Below are 23,382 nucleotides of genomic sequence, written 5' to 3'. Positions count from 1 at the left end.
TAACTTCACAGGATATGTTTTAAGTCACACTTTAACATTTGCAACTACGATAATAAGTCAACTCATACAATTTTATATGTAAATTGAAGAAAAACTACTCACCCTTTGATGATACCTACAAAAGCGGGAAGAGCAAGGTGCCAAGCAGATCTTTACATCTTTGAATGCATTACTTTATTTAATTCACGGGGGGGAATAATAAATCACCTTGAAAAATGAATACATTCCTTTAGTTTTCCAACATAAATGATGTCGACCCACGTACACCAATTACCGGTATCATAATTACAAGTGCAATCATACCTACAATAGTTACTTTTATGAACCAAAAAAAATGTTCCTCCATCGAACATTCACCATACAACATTGGGGGAGGATATGGCTTTTATCAATGAAGCATGGCTTGTTTCAAAGCAAATGTCAAGTCAATGAACACGATTCATCCAGGAGTCCCCCCCCCCCCCAAAAAAATATTTAGATCATCTGTGGCACAGTAAGTCAATTGTGCAGAATAAATAGCTGCCAAGAAATAAATAGTCTATTTAATACGTCCTTTTTTTTTAGATACTTAAATATGTTATCATTCAAAATATACAGTACAAGATATTTCCTGTCACTGATGAGGTGAATCGCCCAAAAGGCTCATAAATATATTATGTTGTATTCTACAATTTGATAGTTAGTGTTCATATCATATGCAAAATATTACAACGCAAAGTGCTAATTGAATCATTCGTATAAGATTATACCTTTCCATATACACTTTGTTGTGCTTTTTGACAGCCGAGAGAAATTAAAGGTTACTCAATCTCTTGTGTTCTGACCAAGACACACTTATGATATTCACGGTAATGGCACTTAACAAGAATAACCACCCAAAAAATTCAAACATAAGTGAGAAAATAATGATTAGCTTGTCTTGTCCGTTTGACACATCATAATGCATTGGTAAGTACACCAATATACTGGAATACATTTAAATCATAATTTGTACCAAGGTACTAATCTGTGGAACACTGAAATGTGAGACAATTAAAAAAAAAGTATCCTGTTTTCTAACGCGATGTTAGAGCAGCGTGTTGAAATTTAAAAAGAAGCTGGGCTAGCTTTTTACTTATTTGGTAACGAAATATAACAACAGAAATATTTTAAAACCTTTTAAAAATATATTTTTTTTTTGTATATATGTATTGGGATCATAAATGGGGATTTCATTGTTTTTAATTTTTTTCACATTTCGGTCAATCCACTTCCTGTTTGGCTGCTGTCAAAATGACAATTAAAAAAAATTAAAAAGTTTTAAATTTTAATTGGTATTACTTTTATACGTTACATTTACCAAAACACAAGCAAGAGGCATCGTACCAAGACTGACTTGTGAATGGCAGCAGTGCCCTAAAAAATGACAAACAAAAAAGAAGAAGAAATAAAAATACAGCAACCATTAAATATTACAAATAAAAGCAAGATTTTAAAAACGTCAGTCAAAGTAAAATGCAAAAGAGTAAAGACAATAAACACTTAAATAAAAGCAAGATCTTGAAAAGCTCATGAAAGTACACTAAAATGTTAACGGTAAAATGTCACAAAACAATAAAAGTATTGTATTTAAATGATTCAAATCGAGTTAAAGCAGGATTGTAAAAAATAAATTGTCTTATCATCCTATCCTGTACTTTTCATAGAACTTTTTTTTCTCCCCCCACAGGAGAACCCAAAGATCAAAACCAAAGTGCAGGCCAAATAACAAAATAAATGGATACTGTACATAATAATAAAAGAAAATTGTAACCCATTATTGTACCTTGACTCAAGCTCAGTGCCATCATCACACTCTCTCTAGACCGAAGAATTCATCATAATTATAATAATGTACAGTAGATAATTTCTCTACAACAAGTCCATGCCTGGCGGCCTTCGATTATTAGTATACACGTAAAATTAGATAATCCACTCGTCAGTTTAGGAGCCAAACCTAGATCGAACGATGTTAATGCAAAAAAAAAAAAAAAAAAAAAAAAGTGAATCATTGAGTGCATTTTGAACACTAACGTTATATGTGTGTGGTAAAAAACCTTTGTATCATTGCTAATCATCTTGAACGAAAACGTGTTTCTTTTTAAAGGCAAGAGCTTAAAAGAGCAATTCATGAACTCGGTAATAGAAATGACTCAGTGGTACAACACAGTATTAATTCATCAGCCGACTACAAAAGAGACGCGTCCTTTACAAATATTACACTTATTCTCCAGTTGGCGCTGTTGCTGTATGTCCCGTTACCCTGCATCCATTTAGTTGTTTCCACCGGCCCCACGTTTCCGGTGTATAATGCCGAAAAGTAAGGGAATGAGAGAAAATGTATTTTTAGAAAATATACAGTACATCATCATCACCATCATCTTAATAATAGGTAGCTTACTCATCCTCGCGTTTTATAAAGCTCATGCACATCGATGCCTCACAAACAGATGAGTCAGTCAAATCACGACTTGCCATATACCTGGAAAAAGTTTTATACAACACTTTACAAACCCAAGTTATACAAGAAAGTATAAATAATGCTAGTTTACAGCAGGGTGGGCAAACTTTCGTGATCAAGAGCCACCCTTTTTTTTTTTAATGGAGGTAATTTGTAAATGATGTAAAACAAGTCAAAATGTGTGTAAAACATTATTTTCACGATAACTAGTTATTTCATAATTTATATTTACGTATATACACACACATTAACCACCACCATGAATATAATTTTTAAAATTATTTTGGGGGGAGGAAAATGGCTAATTTACGACAAGAAAAGTTTTTACAATCCTACAAGTCCTTAATTTGGGGGTTTTATTTAAAATATCTAAGGTCCATTAAATTACCGGCAGCCATTTTTTAAAAATGGTGAATTCAAATGTATATATTCATGTTTCGTTACATATATCATGTAAATGCGTCGTCAATGTTACCATACTAGTAGTAGACATTTCTTCAAGGCCGCTTAGAAATGTACCGTGATTCTGCAAGCGGCGGCCGCTGATGATGTAGACGGTGGAAGGCAACCACGGGATTTTTTTTTTCCCTAAATGAAAGCCTTACCGTAATTAGAGTATCCTTAAGAATGCCACTTGACATTTCAATCCACCGTTTACCCATCTTTAAAAAGGCCACTGGCACAATAAACAACATTAAGTAGCCTTTCGAGGGATCTTCAACTAAAACGTGCATGTCACCTGTATTGGGGAGAGGGCTTTATTCTTGCATTTAATGTAATATTTTTCAACATTGTCAGCGGTCTACTGCAGTTCAAGTCAAGTTGACAGTGGGATGTACAACACCTGGGACGTCGGCGCACTTTAATTGATCAAATTTGTGAACGCAGTCCGTACTGATTATGACGGTTGCCAAGCTAACGTCATTATCAAAGTTCTGAGTCAGGTAACAATTCAGTGCAAGTCAAATTTTTCAATTTCATATTTTTGATCGGAGCCAAGGATTAAAGAATCCATTTTACAAATTACAAATCAATTGATTGCCATTTGAAAATGGAAAATAATGATACGTTGACTCTTTGTGGAAGGGAAAGGCTTGAGAGTGATGATGTGTGGTATTTAAAAAATAAAATAAAATAAAAATCCAACGCACCACCGCTCATGTATTAAAAGTTAGGGACGTTGGGATTTCAGATCAGATTTGAGGAGGATCCTAAACTGCCTGGAGTTTTTTTTTTTTGTGCTTCTACATTTTCCAAGTGTTGCCTTATAGCCTGGAAAACACAGCCCCACACCCCCAAATCTTCATACCCTCGGAGGTTTAGCTCAAGAAACTCGGAATGTTAGCTCTAGTCGGAGTCTTTGTACAAATTGGTCTCCGCTGTGAAGTGATTGTCAGAAGTTTTTTGAAAAGTTTTGGTAGCGACAAGGAGCCTGGGTGCGTGTGGTCCTACTTGACTGGCAAGCAGATCTTCAAGAGGAGTGGTTGGTGCTTCTGCACTCACACTTGGATGACCATCACGGATCCTGGTCGCTTTCGTAGTGGCAGTCAGGATCCAGGGAGGCCCCCATAGCCCTGGCAGATAGACTGTTGGGGAGAAAACAAAAACGGATGAAGCCGAGGCTGATAATTGCCACGGCACGTTGAACAATAAATCAATATTTTGGGAAAATTAGACGAAGACATGGATGCCATTCAAAACCATTGCATGAGCAAAATGTTCGCATTTTGGTATAAATATAGTAGCATTGATTATCGGTATCTTGTAATAAAAACAAAGGCTGTGTCTATTGAATTTGAACAACTGACGATGAGGATTACCCCAGAGCCTTATCCAGAGCATTTTTACAGTATCTGTTTTTGTTTGCTTTTCTTTGAGCTACGTAGCTTTGGGACCATTGGCTGGGGCTTCTTCACTGCTGTGTTTTGATTGGATAATTAGAGGGTGTCTTGATTGCATCCTTAGAGGTTCCCCCGTAAGCCCAAAATGGCTTTTGCTTTCACATTCGAAAGCAACGCACAAACAAATATTGCATTAGTCATCACTCATAACTGATTGCAGCGAGAACACAGTCGGCTAATTCACAACACCACAACACTCATCGCCCGCTGGTGAGTCACACCGGGCTTTAATAAACGTATATTGCAGTACATTATTTTCAGTTTGAGTGTTGAGGGCATGATATTCCCTCGCAAAGCCAACCCTCTATTTCCCCCAACTGGATTAGCATCCAGCTTTTGACTGTCACTCAGGATGTAGTTTGGAATAGATAGCGACAAGGTGGTATATTTGTATGAGACCCTGCACTGACTAGCAAATGGAGAATGATGTTTAAGACTCAGGCACTAACCTGGTCTGTGAGGATTCGAGGCTTAATATCAGGAATGGCACCCCCTCTCAGCTCATCTTCCACAGCCATGAGTCTGACAACAGGGAAATAGAAGCAAACATAACAAAAATAAATAAAATAAAATAACAGCTACGCGTAGCCATATGATCCTGCTATATAAGTTTTATTATCATTTTTATTATATTAAGGCCTTGGCATGCTGAATTTGTTCCACTCACTATTGCAATGTGTTGTCTGGACGTTTGTCGATGCGGCTTTTGCGCTAAGATAGGCTAACTGTAACTAGGATGCATCTTTCTCACTGCAAGGGCATGCAGGTGTGCAAATTTTGCCCCCCCCCCCCAAAAAAAAAAAAGCATTTAACATGATTTAAATTTTAAGTTTTACTTTCAAGCTGATAAATTATTCTCATAACATTGCAGAAGTGAGTCGTTTCATTTTTATTCTATGGATATTAATTGGGGGCCCAAACAAAAGACCGCAAATGGCCCCAAGGCCGAACTTTGGACACTTCTCCGTAAGAACTGTGACCGTCTCTCCCATTTTACACTGTAATCTATCCCTGCGTTTTATGTTTTTCATCCAGATATTGACCATTGTATGATACCTCCCCCCAAAATATGTGTGTCAGGATTGCCGTGGTAAAATGAAAGTATATAAATAAGGGGGGCCCGCAGACATTCTCTGAAGCGTCACCTGTTGATGATGCCTTTGATTTGGGAGTCCTTCTCCACTTGCTGCTGTTTAAGACGCCGCTCGCTGTCCTCCAGGCGGCACTGGTACTGCTGCAGGATCTTGCTGGTTTGCTGCTCCTGCGACGCGAGCCTATGCTCGTATTCCTCCAGCTTGCGATGGGACATCTTCAGGCGCTCTTTCAAGGAGTGGATCTCCTCCTCGTACTCCCTCACCTGCAAAGTTTCACTTGATGAATGATACGGCGCACCGGACAATGTGGACAATTTAGAATCTTCAATGAACCTCAGCGAGAGTTTTTCCTTTCTACTTCTAATTAATTCAGCGTTTGAATACTTTTGCCACCTCTACTTTTATGCGTACAAAAACTGTTGTGGTTACCCTCTCCAGGCGGGATTCGTCCATGCTCTTGGAGTACTCCTTAAGCTGGCCCTCGCGGTCGGGCCTCAGACTCTCAATGTCGGCGGAAAGATGCGGCATGTTGGACACCCAGGCCACCGTGCGCTCATTCAGGTTGGACTGGGAACCCTGAAAATGACATGGAGAAAAGTTATGGTCACTTCTCCCTTTCATAATTTTGCGGCTGTAAATTGGGAATTTCTCCATTGTGACACAAATCAAGGTTTTCTTATCTTGTGAGGGAAAGAGTGACAAGCGTTTGTTTTGTTCTCCAACAATTTTTAAATATATTGACAAATGGACGGTTAATTGCTGAGCTTATTTGAATGATGTTGCTATCCAAAACAACAGCACCTACCAAGGCAACCAAACAGTTCCATTCAAGTCTTGCAGTTTCTCCTACATGTTACTGCAATGCAAGTTCTCATATGAAATATTTGATTTCATGTGGATACAATCACTCTAACAACACTTTTTAGTAGAATCGCTACCATCTGCATTTGCGTAATTGAAGACCAAATGGCGAGATTGAATGACTAACCTGTTTGTTGCCAAGGGGCTTAAGCAGATGTTGCTGCGGAGGCTGCAACTGTTGCGACTTTTTGCCGCTTTTGGTTGGCGTGTCCTTCGAGTCTTCGGCGGTGGCAACCGCCGAGGATGGGTTCTGGTTCTCTTTGGCGGCCCCCGTCTGAAAAGGCAGCCCGGGAGCCGGACTATCAGCCACAGTGTCCTGCTGCTGCGTTTGTGTTGGTTGCTGTTGTTGTTGTTGTGGCGGTGGCTGAGTTTGCCGCTGTTTGGCCTGAACAAAGTTTGCGTCCGTAGACTCCAATAGGAGATTCCTGCTCTGGGGTCGGGCCTTGGGCGGCGTGGCCGTGGCCGGGGTGTTGACGGAGCGCTGGGATTTGAGGAGCTGGGGGGCGATGGAGGACTGGCGCACAGGGTGGACGGTCGTAGGCGGCGTGGCCAAGGAGGCGGGCGTGCCGGTTCCGGTGGGCGTCTGAGAAGCGACGCCCATCATGTGCTGCTGCTGGAGCGACTCCTGACGACAGAGGTTGAGAGGAGGGAGAGCTTGAAAGATTTAACACCCCCGGGTCGTGAATGCAGCATTCATCAAAGAAATGTCAGCTCAAGGGGACCGACAATGGAAAATGGACTTTTCAATTGCTTGTACAGCATACAAACAGTTGAGTCTTTGGAGGGGCAGCCCACCTGTCAAAAATGAAATAAAACAAACTATTTCCGAAAATGTGTATAGAAATCGTTCTGCACTTGATGCTAAGCAGGGCTAATGGCAAACTAGCTTTCTTGCTGACACCCCCCCAAATGACATTCTACCATTCTAGGCACTTTCTCATTGAAACAGCCTGAAACATCATTTGTTTTATGCTAAGCTAACTAGGCAAGGGGGCGTTCTTCCTGTCATGTCCCAGAATGCCATTTGAATGTGCTCCTTCATGCTAAGCAAGGCTCCCTGGCTAAATAGCCGTGAGCCTTCCTCACTGAAATGCGGTAAATGTGCACATCCCCCCCCCCCCCCTCCCCAAAAGCATTTGAGTATGCTGTTTTAAAATAAGCTATGCTAAGTTAATATTTGATTAAAAACAGACAAGTTGGTAATTAATTCAACAAGAACAATCGTCTTCACAACAACTGTATTTAAAAAAAAAAAAAACAAGCAGCTGAGCGATTCATTGCAGCCCACGCAGCAGGATAGAAATAGCTCAGGACAATACAGTACATAACGGTATCATTAGAACCACTGCAGCCTACACAGTATGACTGACACATATTACTAGTTACTTTTTAAAATTGTCATGTGTTACACACTGCACATCCGCCTTACAGTGCAGAGGTCGTGGTTTCGATTCAGGGCCTCGGTCTTCCTGTGTGGAGTTTGCATGTCTTTCCCGTGCCAGTGTGGGTTTTCAGTTACACTGCTTAGCTGCCACTATTTTATTTTATTTTTTTAAGTAAATGGGAGTTTTTCATGCATGGAAGCAGCACACTTACCTGCACTTGCAGTGAGAGCTGATGCCAAACTAAATCGTTGTTCTGGTTCTGACGGGTGAAATCATCGCTGTAGCTGTGTGAGTGGACGATGCTGGGCTGAACTAGGCTGTTCTGAGAGCGCAGCACCGACAGGTCCTCGCTGCGGGAGAACACGTTATTGCCGAACGCCGGGGTATAGTCATGGTGGCCGTTCTCCGGCTCCGGGGCCAACAGGAGGGGCGGCGGCGGGGGCTGGGCCGGGGAGTTCTGCGCCGCCAGGTGGAAGAGAGGGTTCTGGAAGGACAGCGGGTAGTGCATGGCTGCCGCCGCCTGCTGCTGCTGCTGGGAAATGGACTCAGTGGGGCCGCCGATGTGGCCAATCTGGCTAAGCCTCAGGCCGGAGCCCGCCGAGCCGCCGGGCAGGTGGCCGGCCATTCGGAGTGGGCCCCCCAAGTTGCCGAAACTGTGGCCCAGCCCGGCGATGGAGGCCTGCGAGGACGTGAGCATGTCCCCCACGGAGTTCAGGTTGGAGATGCTGTTCATGCGTGAGTCTTGGAGGTCCATCATGGACACACTTTTATTCACGCTGTGAACCTGAAAAGCAGTGATGACAAAAGAAGATTTATGGAAAATCCGAATTAACGTCAATCAAGCCATCAGGAATGAAACAAAACAATGAAAATGGAAAAGGTAGTCATAAACAATATTGTATTATAATGCTGCGTTACCTTGGGGTCGGGTTCCGTGATGTCTGAACTGCTGGTGCAATATGCCGGGCTGGAGCGGGCCAGCGGAGGCCGGGTGACATAGAACACCTCCCGGGACGAGCGCAGGTCTCGTTCGGCCTGGCGCCTCATGTTGAGGTTGGACGAGAGAGACTCAACGGCCGACACACCAGTGGGGGGCGACGGCAGGCGGTTGATATCTATGGAACTTGAGGCACGACACAAAGGTCCAGTTAGTGTCCCACCTGACCCGACAGATGACGCTTGAGTAGAAAAGAGCTTCAAATCCTTACATTTCTGAAGTAATTTCCTTAGGTGTTCTTACCAAAATCACCTTGCCATTTTTCAGCTCTCATTCCGACATTTTTGATCAGTTTAAAACAATTTCAAATTCAAACTGTTCAGATCATTCCTATTCCATTTTCCTCCAAATATCAGAAGAAAAGCCCAACATTAAGAATTTAAAAAATATTTTTTAAAAATTCCCACATGTGCAGACTGACTCAAATGTTCAAAATGTTCTCATTGGGAAAGGTGGGCATCCTGTTTGAGAGCTGCATTTATTTTTCACCCACTCTTTGAGGAAATAATCCGTATATCAGTGGTTTGGCGGATTTTCATTTCTCATTGCGTCATATAAAAACACCAGTGGAATGATTCAAGGCAAATGCAGTTGAGGGGAAACGGTCACAATTACAGCTGTTGTTGTTCTTACGTTAAGAGTTCTCATTTAAAGTGTTAGGCTATAATGAGAGTCTGCGTCTCCTGATAATAGGAAGTGTGAGGCGGAAGAAAAAGGGGTTTGGTGAAGAGGGTCTGGGAACAGATGGTGCCAGCAATTACCGATTGATTTAAAAAAAAAAAAAAGAACGTCTTGCCTTTGGAGATAAATTAGGTGACATTAGAGGGGCTCTCGGAAGTAAGCTGGGGATTGTGTTTTGGAGTTGCACAATTCCCTTCCTGTGAAATTTCTCGTTCTGCGCTTCGCTGTTAATTACACCCACGTGGCGCCGCAGTGTCACGCGTGAAGAATTACCCGACACAGTGAGGCCTCCCGAAGGACACAATGGTCTGTTTTTGAAATGGAGGAGGAGGGGCAAAATATTAAGATGGGGCCACCTACCTGTTTAAGTCGCGCATCATCAGGCTCTGGAAGTCGGAGGACATGAGGCGATTGAACGTGGGCCGAGAGAAGAGTCTGTCCTTGGGCCGCTCGGGTTGGTGGTTGGTGGCGGCGTGTAGCTGAGGGTTCCGCAGGGCCACACTGATGTCATTCAACAGCCGAGGCAGCGGACCCAGTTTGAGAATGGCGTCCTGTGGGATGTTTAGGGAAAACGTCACCGCAACCAAACCAGAATTGTACTGTTCACATGAACATGAAGAAAAAAAAAAAAAAAGTCACGTCGGATCCAAAAATCTGATATACGGGGTGGGGGCACCAACCTTGCTGAGCTGGCCCATGACCTCCCATAGCAGGCTGTGCAGCATGGACAGTTCCCTGCCGAGGTCGATGTAGCCCTCAAAGCCTCCCGCGTTCCCTCCAGCGTCCATGTTGGAGATTTCATAGAGGAACTGCTGCATGGAGCCCCACTCCATCTCCAGGAACTCGTTCATGAAGTACATGTATTCTTCCTTGGGCCCAAACCTATATGAGCCAAAGAACTATATTTGGTAACTTAGCTTTTTGATAAACGTTATCGGGATGATCGGTGAGGAGCCATTTTTGTTAACTTCATTGTTTAATGGGCAAGGAACCATATCTGCAAATTTCTTATTAGGGGGTTGGGGGGGGGGGGGGGCATATTTGGCGAGTCAAGTTTAGTCCCGGAGCTTTTAAAGGACTCACTTGCTGAAGCTGGCCAAGTTCTGCATGACCTTGGCGATGAGTGTGAGGGTCCGCGAGGTACGCTCCACCGGGTACTCCTGCGTCAGGTTGAAGAGCGAGGGCGACATGATGGCCGGGCACATGAAGCGGAGGAATAGCGAGGAGCTGATGAGGCTGTCAGCCAGGTCCTCCCTGCCGCGCTCGGCGCAGCGGGCCCGCCACGAGGCAAACACCTCCTTCAGCTCGCGAGGGAAAATGCTGGAACAAGTGTGACAAGACTCCGAGTCAGAGAGAATGCAGCGGATAAACGGAGACGACATCTTCTTGGAAAGATAAGATTCGCACCAGAGGGAGTTGATGATCTTGCAGAGTAAGAGCTCACAGCACATGCGGAGGTTAGCTTGGTGGTCCGCCAGGACTGACGGCGGGACTCGCATGGGGTCCACCTCGCAGTTTTCTTCAGATTCATACAGGGCTCGGATGAAGTCGCCTGAAGGACATCGGGACATATTTGCTCATTAAGCATTTCACAGGTAAGGAATATATTTGTTCACTTATCTTTTGGCCACTTGTCAGCGTATTTGGTAACTGAGCTTTGGGGAACTTCATTTTAAGTTAAACGACGGCTCTAAGCCATTGCTCCATTCTGAGAGTAGTTGTCGAGTCATTTGGTAATTGATTAGTTGTTGACAAATCAATTGATGTCGACACCTATTCTTTTTCACACAACTGGAACCCTGTTTGGTATTTTCACTGGCGTGCGGCCGACAAGAGCAATTTTCGGGTTCTCCCGCAGTTCCTACCTATCCCTTCCTTGAGGTATCGGTGACCGATCAGCTTGAGGTACTCCTCCACAGCCTTCGTGGCGAGCGTGTTCTCGCGGAAGATCATGTGCTCACGCTCCATGAATCGATCCACCTCACACATCGCCATGTCGGAGAGGAACTCCTGAGAGCGGGTCGCATTTTATTCATTTATTTATTTTAAGATGAGGCTTCTCATGTTAAAACCCCCCCAATAAAGGTAGTTCTTGTTTACCTTGGTTTTGCCGGTGCTTTGGAGGATGTGCACCAGGGCAAATGCCACTTCCTCTTTACTCTTTACGCTCAACAGCGGCTCCAGGACTGCGCACAGTGTTCGGTAGTTGTTGGTGATGTACTCCGCAAACTCCTTGTAGAGCTCCATGGGGAGGATGTTCATAGTCTGGTAGCGTGACTTGACGCGGAGCGAGGCGTTGATGACTTTGCCGCTCCCAACGCCGCCGCTTTTGGCCAAGACGCTGGACTGGATGACGGGGTACCACTGCTCCACAAACTGACGGCCCGTGATGCTGGAGATGGGGATGCTGACCAGGCCAAGGTATGTGCTTTTCTCCTAGAACGCCAACAACACAATGCAGCCATTTGTCCGGAACCGAATTTGGTAACTTAGGTCAGGCAAGAATCCATATTTGTGAACTTCACTATAACTGCTGCATACTTGGAAAGTCAGCCCCTGATTGAGCCAGGCAAGCGCAGTTGCGAACGTTGCTTTTTAAGAGGAAAGGAATCACATTTGGTTGCTCAAATCCATTTTGGAAATGTACCGCCAAAGTAACATTACCTTGCGTCTCTTTTTGTCCGTCTCCTTGTAGAGGTGCAACCGAAGGCTACGAATGGTGGGCAGGTTGTTGAACTCAAAATGCTCGCCCCAGAAGACGGTGTCCGTGCGAGGTTTGCTGGTGGTGCGGGCATACAGCATGTCGTCCAGGCACAGCTCACAGTAGTAGCGCTTCTTGGTCGGAAGGTCCCGGGCTTCGATGATCCATAACTTCAGAACGTTGTCCACACGCCTGCTGTTGTCCTGGACAAGAACATTCATGAGCCTTAGCCACAGTACTTGACATTTGAACTTGGCAAATAAGTACTCAGAGCTCATCCCAATATCCACAATTTCATGACTGATGCCAAAGGGTTTGCTTGAAATCAGACTTGAATCAGTATTAGGTTCACCTTGTTGGGTTTGACGGCTCTTTGCAGGTTTTCAATCCACTTGTCTCTCTCCGATGCAGAACGACAGGCGAAGCATTTTGTCCCTGAATTTGTGGTCACCTAAAGATGGAAAAAGACCATTTTTTTTTTCAGTCAATAAACCAGGAAAGGAAACAGCTGAGGTAACATAACTTTTCATCAGGCAAGGAACCAATTTAGCAATTGACTTTTAGCAGCACATGGATCATCACCTATGCTGAAATGTGTGCCTCATGCTTTTGTGGTCACAGTAATGCAAATAAAAAATAAAAAAAAAATCTCTCCATTTAGTTTCTACTGCATGAAGAGGACAGGTTCTTAACACTTCAAACAGGAATGCGACAACAATTTGAGTGGATTCTTGTGGGCGAGTACCCACCTCAAAGCAATATTCTTGTCCTAAAATGCTGGAGTGGACCGGCTTTATGACGGCGTCTTCGTCCAGCACCAAGTCCAAAGCCTCGGCAGCGCTGCTGGGAGAGAGCAGCGACTCGTGGGAGTGGGATTCTTTGAAACTCTGCATCAAGCGTGTCCTTGTGGGGGTAAGAGAATAGAAAGAAAGACAAAAAAAAAAAAAAAACACAATGCATTTATTTTCACAGCTTCTGGTACGTGACTGTCATCATCCTTAAATAAACTTGCGCAGAAGACTTTCATTCAATACACAAGTGAGTCACAGAGACTCAAGGAACCGTCATCACACCTGACAATCTAAATATATATTTTCGGAGATGATCCTTTTATAATGAGTTTGGGGGAGGGGGGGGCAAGAGCTGTAATTCTTGCTGTTTGCAGTTTGGCTTGTTGACTCGACTCATCTGTGTCATTCGTTAGCTAGCGCAGCGGCGCGATGGAAAATGTACATAGTAGGAAATAACTTCCTTTCTGATGGAAGGGAAAAGTAAGTGAATTGGAGTTTTTTTTGGGCGGGGGGTTTAGGAATTATCTTGATTTTGGTCTTCCGCAGAGAGCAATAGAAATAAAAGATACATCGAGACCACTTAATACGTGATTATTGCTCGGTTTAACAGTAGTGACAGGGGCATGCTAGCTGATTTCGCATGATCAAGAATTTTTTTCAAGACTGAATTTGGTGTTTAAAAAAAAAAAAAAGAAAAGTAAAAGATTACCGGTACATTTTGAGGAATTAACCAGTTTTTTTTTTTTTTGCTCTTCAGAGAACATTGGATGAAAAATATGAAAAAAATGGTTTAAGAAAAAAGCAAACAAAACAAGAGCTTGGCAGGCAACTACGAGCAGCTGCGATGGGAAGAGAGAGTGCGAAGTTGGACGTCGGATGCCTTTGCAGCATCAACGGGAAGAATTAAGTGTGTGTGGGCAGAACGGGAAGCCGGCTGTGAAGGCAGCTGTCGGGCAGTGGTATGAAACACGGCCAGGAAGTCAAGGTGACCACAGCCCTGAGCCTAACCACCCCTAGATTTCCACAGCACCCCCAGCTTTAATGGAGGGTTGTTATTTTTATTTTTTTAATCGCAATATTTTTCTTGCATGACGCTTAACTTTATTGGACACTGATGCATATCCTCAAAATGTCTTGAATGATATTTAGTAGGTAATTCATTTTTTAAAGCGAATAGCAACTTAGCAAATGCAACTCCTTCCCTTTCTTTGGCAAGGAGCAGTAGCAATTTCGCTTTTAATGGGAAAGGGACCATATTTGTACCTTAGCTTGGAACGAGCAAGGGACCGCGTTCAATAACGCAAGAATATCAACTTTAAAGCCTTTTTAGCATCCATACATAAACAACACTGGTCACCCATATACCGGTATCTGCCCCAAAAATGTCTCTTCTCTTCTTCCTGTGGGTAGCGTCAGCACAATAGCTCCACTTTCTGCCTCGACATCTTCACTTCCCGTTCGCTCGCGTCGTGACTGAATTGTGTTATGTACAGCAGAAAATTTCTGACAACAATGCAGCCCGGATTCCTTTGAGATGTGACCCCGCGTTAGGATGAAAAAGAAGAATCTGGCATCACAGCCGCATGGGCTGCATTCTTCTTTTTCTTTTTTGCATTGTCCCATTACCATACAAATATAATGAAACGATACCCCAAAGCAGTTCCATTCACATTGTTTTCCACAAGCGCTGTAAATACAAAAGCGACCAACCTCTCTTGATCAGCGCTACGGAACCGGGGCAGAATCATTTGTCGAAAGCTGCTGGTCCGGTCTAGTTTGGGCTGACTTTTGGCCCTCTTGATGGAGCCCTTCAGCCTTCTATTGAGGAAACTCTGAATGTTAAAAAAAAAAAAAATGGTGAGGAAATAGTTAGTTAGCTACTCAGCAACTGAAGTCCCCTACTAGCCAGTATTTCTGGATCTCAAATTATCAACCCACCTATGGTCGATAAACAACTACAAATCCAATGTGACACGATGAAATAATGAATGAAAGTGGGTTTTAGTCCCACGAATGTGTTTTTGTGCACTCACTGGCTGTCTGAAGGACTGTGGGGTAGCGTTGGGAGGAGTTTCCATGCTTGACTGTCGCACAGAGGCAAAACTTGCCCTGCGCGATTGGTCTGGGGAGGACGAAAGGGCACCACAGGTTAAATAAACTTAAAAGAATTCTAGACCATTAATTTAGTATCACAGTTGACAGTGTTCCACTTTGGAGAGTCCACTGAATTCGAAACCACAGCTGAGCAGACACGCAAGTTAATGACAAAACCATGACGGACATTTAACATGTCAACAACAGTATCAATAAAAACATGAGGACAGACATCCGCAGTCGCCGTAACGGTGACAAAAGTGGCTTTTTACCGCCAACCGTTTCGACACTTGAGACAAATAAATTCGTCGCTCAAATACTTGGCTGCCTTTTCCCCATTAAGAATAAAAAAACAACAGTAACTGCAATGAAAACAGGTGAATTTTACTCTGTATCCTTTTCCTCCCCCGTAAAATTCTCAGAGCTTCAGTATTTACGGTGTGGCCCTGAAAAGCCTTCAACATGGAACCATTTTTTTCCCCTCCACATTGGGAACATGTAATACGTTTGTGACAAGATGTTTCCTATTACACTACAACACCAATGATCAATTTCCTGTTCCTCCTCTATCCTATTTTTGGTCTGTTTCTTTGACTTCAATGACTAATGTCAGCAAAAGACACACACTGTCATCCTGTGATTTCCTCCCAAAGCCTGCAAATGGGACGCTTGCCAGGTTCTATTCTGAAACATGGGCTAATTGTTTGGTCTCCATGGAAACGACTAGCTCACATTTGAACCGCTCAAGGTGGCGGCACGATACAAACAAAACACACAAGACGCAGTGCACGTCCTGAACCCGAGCGGTGAAGCGGCCACCTAACGAACTAATGTGACGCAAAATGAATGCGTGTGTGTGTGCCGAATATGCGCGTGCGTATAAGTGTATGTGTGTGCGTGTGTTTGTGATTGTGTGTGCACATGTGTGTGTGTGTGCACATGTGTGTGTGTGTGTGTGTGTTTTGCCTCTCTCCCTATTCGGGATGTAAATTGCTGCGTGTGTGGGTGGCTCCGACCTCCAGCAAACTGCGATACCGAGGAAGAAGACTGCGGAGTGGGTGTTAAGAGAACCATACTCGCCACTTATCATGTGTTCCTCTACGAATGCATGCCTTTTAATGCAATCAGAGTTGAATGAAATCGCAACATCCCCCAGCCCCCCCAAAAAAATTTCCTTGACATTCACAACTAGGCACTGTTTTAGGCCAAAGCAAATGACATAATATTCCAAAACTCATCAAAATGTGCATGGTTGTTACATTTTTAGTTGATGGGATTGCGGGAAAAATCCCCTCCAAATTTTCTTGGTAGCATGGAATTATTGTTCTTGAGATTTTCTCCGTTTGCTACCAAACTTGAACCGTGTCGGCTACACTAGATGGGCGATAAACTGAAATATTTTCATTATTTTGTCATTCCACATTGTAGTGAATTGTAACGACTCCCCCCCAAAACACTTCAGACCCCAAAACCAAAAAAAAAAAAAAAAAAAAAAAAACACCAAAAACTTTTTTTTAGGTCATTTTGGTCACATCCAGTGGTCCTTCAAAGATGAACTTAACCTCGAGATTTTGTTTATTTGCTCCCAAATTTGTGGCCCAAACCGAACAAATTGAACCTTCACTTAGCGACAGGAAATTCAGTAGTAATGGCTATCACGAGTAGACCCACAAAAATGTTTCAAGAATCCAAGCCAAGACAAATAGATGCCACAAAATGTCAGCAAAGAACAGTTTTTCAATAACCTGACTGATTGAGCCCTCACTTCAACATAGTTCTATGGCCCTAAGATAACACCAAAGCAAAATTTTTACACTAGAGCACAAAAAACCAAACAACCCCCTACCTCCCCCAAATAAGTTAGTTTTTCAGTGACTACTAGTGGACAGGGCCCCCCTAAATATACTAATTGTCAATTCTGTGAATGATGTACTCAATATGTGAGGGTTAATTGTCATCCCAAATGTTCGACCTTCCCTTCTGTATGAACATAACAGCCTCCTGAAACTCACTATGAGAAGCAGGGAATTTTAATCTAGGATAATATGGTTGTCATAATTAATGACATCGACTTATGCAACATGATACAATTCCTCAGCAAACTGAGGAAATCCATCCCAAATGCCCAAAAGCTGCGACGCAGCAGTGATCAAGCAGTGCGTCTAGAAAGTCTACCCTGGGTCTGAAGTGGTTGATGTGTCTTAAAAAAAAAAAAAAGGTTCAGGGAGTCTGATTTGCTCGTTTGAAGCGAGCCGCCCAAGCGATCACCCTCCATGACGGCATTGAGAGGAAGAAAAAAAAAAAAATCTCGACACATCAAGTTGATGCCTCTTTGACAAGCTGACGGCGTCGCCCCGGGAGGGTTGAGCCCGAGTCCGCCAAAGGACCGACGAGCGGGGGGAAAAGCCCCAATGAAGCTCGACGTGTTCGCAGGTCATCTTAAACACTTGATATGCATGAACGTGACCTTGAAACATCATGTTAAAAAAAATATGTATGGTTCACAAAAACAGCTGCTCTGCTGTTTCTATAGCAACCCCAAATCGCCTACTGTACTAACATTTGGAACAGCCAGGACTCTTCAAATGTAAAAATCAAAATTCCGATGATGTATTCACATCCCTACTTGTTTTAAAGGTTGTTTTAAAAAGTTGCATACGCATAATGATTAGGGTGACACAAAATTAAAATATGAGAATAATATAAAATAGTATAAAAGCCTCAAAATATTAACACAGAATACATTTATCATAATTTTATGAAAAAAAAAGGCTAAATATTAGAATTTGTCATCTTACAAGAATAAAGGCGTGCTTTTATTTTGTTAGTTGAACATAACGATGTGGCAAAACAATCTAAAAAAACAGTCAGCATGCTATGAAACCAAACAAGTCATAATCTGACTTGAATAGTGAGACTTTTTTTCTTGCTAAAATGTGACCGTAATCACATATTTTTTCATTTTAGCTTGGTGCTAATACGCCTACAACAACATACAGCATATCCCACATTGTCAGATCAAATGTCACCCCCCCCCCCTCCAAAAAACAACATGCATTCCAATTCCAACTCAAGACCACACAATGTATGATGCAAAACCTGCATCTCTAATGACGTATTATCATTTAACGAACGCAATAGCGGAGCTCTCGGGGGTTTATGCAAAGTGAGCAAAGAAAGACAAGTGACACTTCTGACTGCTGCTATTTTTAGAACCGCAGGCACCAATCAAGTAAATAAAAAAAAATTAAAAAATAGACACGGCAGAAAAAGGAGAAGAAGCAGCGCTGCAGGATTTGAACAGCAGAGGTGGGTGGAGGGGTTGAGGTAGCGCAGTGTGGGGGCGGGAGGAAGCTGCAGAAGGCCAGCTCCCATTGGCTAAAATGTGGGGATGAGCATGAGATGACATCAGCATGCCATGTCACAAAAATATGGGGAAAAAAAGGCTGTCAGAGAAACATTATTTCATTTTGTTGCTTTTGTAGTCCTGAATTCTCGCCTTTCACCCGGGCACATGCAAAAAAACCCTGAAAGGACTGTGGCCTGGTTGCCATAGGAACATCGTTAGCTCTCCCAATGTGTGTGTGTGTGATTTTTTTTTCTCTTATTAACACAGCATGGTGAGTTTGCAAATAAGCGGATTTACCCACACTTGAAACTTCTCGGATTCTCGGATAGTTAAAACGAAAAAAAAAAAAAAAAAACTCCAATAAAAACAGCCGCTGACACCAGTTTCAGCCATCGAAACGACAATGGGTGGATGCCTGAAAGTGACCAGAAAGTCGCCCAGTTTGGCACGGAATGGCCATTTCAGGTGAATTTCAGGGCTCCGCTTCTAACTGACAAAATGCTACTAAGGGAATTTTCTCAAATAAATCCCAATTGGTAGCAGCTACCCGAGAGAGATGGGCAACATTTAATTATCAACCATTTTTTTCCCCGACACCATCAATGTTAGCGGAATATGGTGTAAAAGTCAATTCAGAATTTGATCATTCTCTAAAAGTTAAAAAAGAAAAAAAGGAAGATGGACATTTTGGCATGAAGCAAACCATTTCAGGACTCCAATTTGGATAAAATCCTACAAAGGAATTCACCCAAATCAGCCCCAATCGGAAGCCTTGACAGATGGGCGACACTAAACTGCCAAACTTTCCCCCCCCCCCTCTGCGCCATCGCCTTGGCGGAAAATTACGTTCATTTTTTATCATCATATTGGAGGAGTCGCCATGAAGAACGTGTCTGTTCATCGCTCCTTTGCGGTTTGCAATTTGGATTCCTAAGTGTGAATTTGGACCAGGATACACATGCAACATCTCAACTCGTCATTTAAAAAAAAAAAAATCCTTCCAAGTCGATACATACACATACATACATACAAAAAAAACAAACCAACACGCCACGTCAAATTGATACAACCTCCATGGCGGAGGGAACGTGAAACACAACAGACAGTTTGGGGTGGGGATCGGTGCGCACTCACTTGGGGTTAAAACGCCGGGTCCGCCACAGCACACTTCCACTTGACCACCCAAAACAAACTGACCCTGATGTGGCAGCCACGACTTTGACGACGCGTCCATGCAGCTATAAGGCGCGCACACGCACACACACACACACACACACACACTCAAAGTCAACTTCATTGTGGAGTTATTGCACGTGTTTTCCTCCGACTTTTGGAAGTCGATCATATGAATTCCAGCATCCTGTGTCACAAGTCGAAGCAACACAGCTCATCATGGTTGCCCTTTTACGGCCTAAATGTCACCATGGCTCCTGCTCAACCTCAAGCTGTTCCTATGATTAATTGATAGGATTTTTTTTTTTATTGCACATGCATGTTACGCTAGCTCTTCTTTCTGACTGGCGTGTACACAAGAGATTTTGTTTCACATTTACAAAGAAATATTAAAAGTAAAATATCCAATTGTCTAAAACTAGGAAGTGGCCAACTAACTCAAATTTTAGAATTATTGAGGAGGCTCTCTCTTTTAATTTATTTTTTTTAAACAACCTAAAAATTGTAAAAATAATTTTCAACATCAGAGCTCATTGTGATTCTTCCATTCATCATTTCACCTTTTCTGGAAATAACTTCCATCGCTTCTTGGCTACACCAGAAATGTAATAACTGGTCGATGTTTTCAAAAGCAATGATCACTAGAAGGATACAGTATTTTGATATATATATTTTTTGTCATTCATTTGAGAGGGAAACAGATTTAAATACTCCAAAATAGATTTGCATTACAGCACTCTCAAGTTAAGTGTGGGAAACTGAGCGTTTCCTCACATGCATTATTAATGGAACAAAATGAACCTCTGGGTATCAAAGCGAAACAAATTAAACTAATGTTTGGCCTGGTTAACATTTCATGCAACTCCATTTCAATTCCAAGTAGTCACTTCAGAAAAAGCAAATGAAGTGCAACAGAGTTTTCTTTACTACATGTTGCCGTGACCCGATGTTTTCTAAAATAGTACTATGGCAATGCTGTCTTTTTGCAGATACCCTCGTCTCCTACCACTTTCAATTCGTACCTACGTAGTGGGACACAGAGCGTAGTGACTCATAAGTCATACATAGTTGGAAATAAGGCAAGTAAAAACCTCATTTGTACAAAACGCTATAATTAGGCCTAACGCAACAAGAGACAAACTAACTAAACGTCTCATTCATACAAAATAGGATGATATAGTGCAATTGTGGTAATTAGTACACGGGTGATTGTAGTAACTACTAGCACGGTAAATTAAGCAGTTTGAGGGCTTAGAAGGTTAGCTACATTTCAGCACAAAATATATATACATTTTTTAAATGCTAATTCAGCATTGCTGCTACCTCTTTAATGCCTCCAGAATCAACATCCGAGTTCACTTTTGCTGAAAACGTGCATGGTGTGGATCACGACGATATCAGGTACTTAACAGGCTGCGGTCTTGACAATGTCCATCCAAACTGAGCATTTGAAATAGACTACAGTACATTACATGGGGGTCCCTAATAGTGATTGCGGTGAGTGTACAGATGGAAGACCCCCGCTTGCTTGTTTTGCTGCCAAACTGACTGTATACTGTGTACAGCACTCACCCAAAAATGATGGGGGGTTGCTTCCTAGTGATGAAACGTTGACAGCTCAGTCACATCCGAGGCTGCAGATCCACTGGGCCGGTTGTCAGGTTGCCACGGCGACAGCGGCTGGGCTGAGAATCACACCTGTGCGTCCCCCTGGAGTGACCCCTCACTCATCCCCTGCAAATGTTTGCGCGTCGGCCTTGGTCATCTGTTTTATGAGCAAAAGTGTGTGCGCGTGTGTACATCAGATTACTGAAGCATCATCATCATTATCATCACCTCTTTTCTTCCTCCTCCAACTCTAGTGAGGACCACCGGGGGCAGCTGAGATGTTGCACTCTCTCTTTGGAGCCTGCTGGCTGTGGACATGATGCGTTCACGGGCACCTGGAATCAGTCGGAACTCCCGATTAGCGTTACCAACACTTTCCCTCCCGACAGCGACGAGCCGCGCACGCATCCCAAAAAGGTAAACATCCACATTTTTGCAGCATTTGTTCTTTCTGGGTTCGGTTCAGACTCCGTCTTCGACAAAAACTCTTGGGTGTGAATCCACAGGGAGGTCCAGTAGAGTCGGACACCGAACCGGCGTCTCCTTCCGCAGACCGATTGCGATTAAAGACGGCGGCAGGAGCAAGAAAGAAGAGTCGCTTGCTCAAAGGATGCGCATCTCCCCGGAGGGCGGAGATGGCGCGTGAGATAGACGGATAGGGGGGGAGCGGGTTGGGGGTTGAGGAAGCACCGCCTACGAGAGGCGACGTAGCCCGCCCTGCGAGTGCTCTCCTCTTGTTGGAGGAACCCCACCGCGCCCCTTAATTGCAAGGAGATTGGAAGTGTGCGATAGAGCTCAAATTACACCCCGAGTTAGTTTAATCTCCCACACTGATGCGAAAATCACTTATTGCTACTTTCTATTTTGCATTTGTGAGGGAGAAACTTTGGCCCCTTCAAAGGGCAAGTCACTGGAGCACTTTTATTTATAAGCCAATATTGGGACTATCGCCTTCAAATATTTGTGCCTTCATTATTCAGAGCAATGAGGAATCCTGGCTGTTCTGTGTAAACGGCATCGTCATCATAATCATAACGGTGTATGATGATGGGTCGAATCACATCTAACAAGTCAACTTTACATTGTCCGCAACGTAATTGACAGTGGTCGAACTGCGACTAAGTGACACGTCTCCTTTCTTACTCTCTTTGCCTGCCATCTTCGACACAACATCGCCATGGAAACTGATAACAGAATCACTTTTCTGCAAAAAATAAAAAATGAACAAGAACAAGAGCTTGGATGATGGGCAATGGTGTATTTTTAGAAGTGGAAGGGCGCGCTGTGTGGACAGCACGGCCCACTACTTTCATCAACTTTTAACACACACACCAATAAATCTTCAAAAATCAAATACATCAACGCTGCCTTTTCGTCCATGTTATTTGCATTATTATTTTTTTGCTTCTTAAATCAACCGTAAGCCTTTAATCACGCGCATCTCCATGGAAACTGATAAAATAGCTTGCCTGGAACAACAAGGAAAAAAAAAATAGTCCATGCATGCACAGTTGGGGGTTGGAGGGTCCAGTACAAAGAAAAAAAGAAAATCTTGAGGACCAGCTGAGACATGAAGCGAGAGACTGCATTCGCTCATGACTGAATTGAACATACAAACAACCTTGAAGTGAATTAAAATGGCTGTCAGTTGACATATTTTGTAGACATTCTCATCAGTTCACACGCATTACAGTCTAACTATAGGTCCACAAAGGCAACATCGGGCATTTCATGACTAGAGACCGACGTGGTTTAGAAGGATTGTAAGGGAGGGGTGGGGGGCTGGGGGGTGTACAAGGGAAGAGAGTACAGCACAGTACACCACCTACACTTGGTCGCCATGGCAACTGCCACACTGGAACGAGAGGGATAACGCCATTCTGCCAAGTGTTTACTCGGTTGGGCAAAAGCGGAGTGTTGTGGTTGGAGTGTTGTTGTGGTTTTTTTAATCCGATGCAAGTAAACCTTTGCTGATTTTTTTTTTTTGCACGGATTTCTAAGATACCCTCTTTTTTTTTTTTTTTGAGCACATCAGGTTACTACGAATAAAATAGAATATAGCAATATATTAGAATTAAGGATTTGGTTCAGTGAGTGCTGGATTTATTTTTTCTGGAATGTCACAGTTATAAATGATAAGCTATGGTAAAATCCACATTGCGCATACTTCTATGGGTCAAACTTAAAAACCAACAATGAAACTTGATGTGCTGTAAAAACGTCTTTTTTGTTTTAAATCAACATCAAAAATGCATTTAGGGACACATA

At 43.0% G+C, this 23,382-nt stretch overlaps 1 protein-coding gene across 5 annotated transcripts; it reads right to left on the bottom strand.

Moving 5' to 3' along the window:
- LOC147190676 (ras/Rap GTPase-activating protein SynGAP-like) lies at window positions 1-19,633 on the bottom strand. 5 transcript variants are annotated; one of them, XM_086136339.1, is made up of 19 exons: window positions 19,468-19,633; window positions 14,924-15,012; window positions 14,601-14,722; window positions 12,849-13,002; window positions 12,452-12,550; window positions 12,063-12,302; window positions 11,499-11,834; window positions 11,264-11,408; window positions 10,806-10,950; window positions 10,482-10,718; window positions 10,079-10,280; window positions 9,759-9,949; window positions 8,639-8,843; window positions 7,932-8,504; window positions 6,463-6,960; window positions 5,904-6,050; window positions 5,526-5,737; window positions 4,830-4,902; window positions 1-4,065 (listed from the first exon to the last, which is right to left on the bottom strand). In XM_086136339.1, exons 1-19 carry the CDS (start codon window positions 19,628-19,630, stop codon window positions 4,027-4,029), a joined length of 3,870 nt encoding a protein of 1,289 aa, XP_085992465.1. In that variant the 5' UTR covers window positions 19,631-19,633; the 3' UTR covers window positions 1-4,026. The 5 variants fall into 5 exon arrangements, with proteins under 5 accessions (XP_085992465.1, XP_085992462.1, XP_085992460.1 ...); XM_086136336.1 differs by lacking the exons at window positions 14,601-14,722; window positions 14,924-15,012; window positions 19,468-19,633 and having other exon boundaries at window positions 1-2,500; window positions 3,983-4,065; window positions 12,849-13,037; XM_086136334.1 differs by lacking the exons at window positions 14,601-14,722; window positions 14,924-15,012; window positions 19,468-19,633 and having other exon boundaries at window positions 12,849-13,037.
- Between the last annotated feature and the right edge of the window lie 3,749 nt (window positions 19,634-23,382).

The sequence above is a fragment of the Hippocampus guttulatus genome, chromosome 18, assembly GCF_054856545.1.
Source record: "Hippocampus guttulatus isolate MCC_2025c chromosome 18, RoL_Hgut_1.0, whole genome shotgun sequence".
In the NCBI taxonomy this organism is placed as follows: Eukaryota; Metazoa; Chordata; class Actinopteri; order Syngnathiformes; family Syngnathidae; genus Hippocampus; species Hippocampus guttulatus.
This window is presented reverse-complemented; position numbering and strand designations above follow the sequence as displayed.

Excerpts from the sequence above, each read along its gene's own strand:
- LOC147190676 (XM_086136339.1), bottom strand. The coding sequence starts at position 19,630 with ATGAAGTTGACTTTGAGTGTGTGTGTGTGTGTGTGTGTGTGCGTGTGC. Across the intron at positions 11,409-11,498 it reads AAAGCACCGGCAAAACCAAG|GAGTTCCTCTCCGACATGGC; the intron begins GTAAACAAGAAC and ends ACCCGCTCTCAG. Across the intron at positions 5,738-5,903 it reads ACGAATCCCGCCTGGAGAGG|GTGAGGGAGTACGAGGAGGA; the intron begins GTAACCACAACA and ends GAAACTTTGCAG.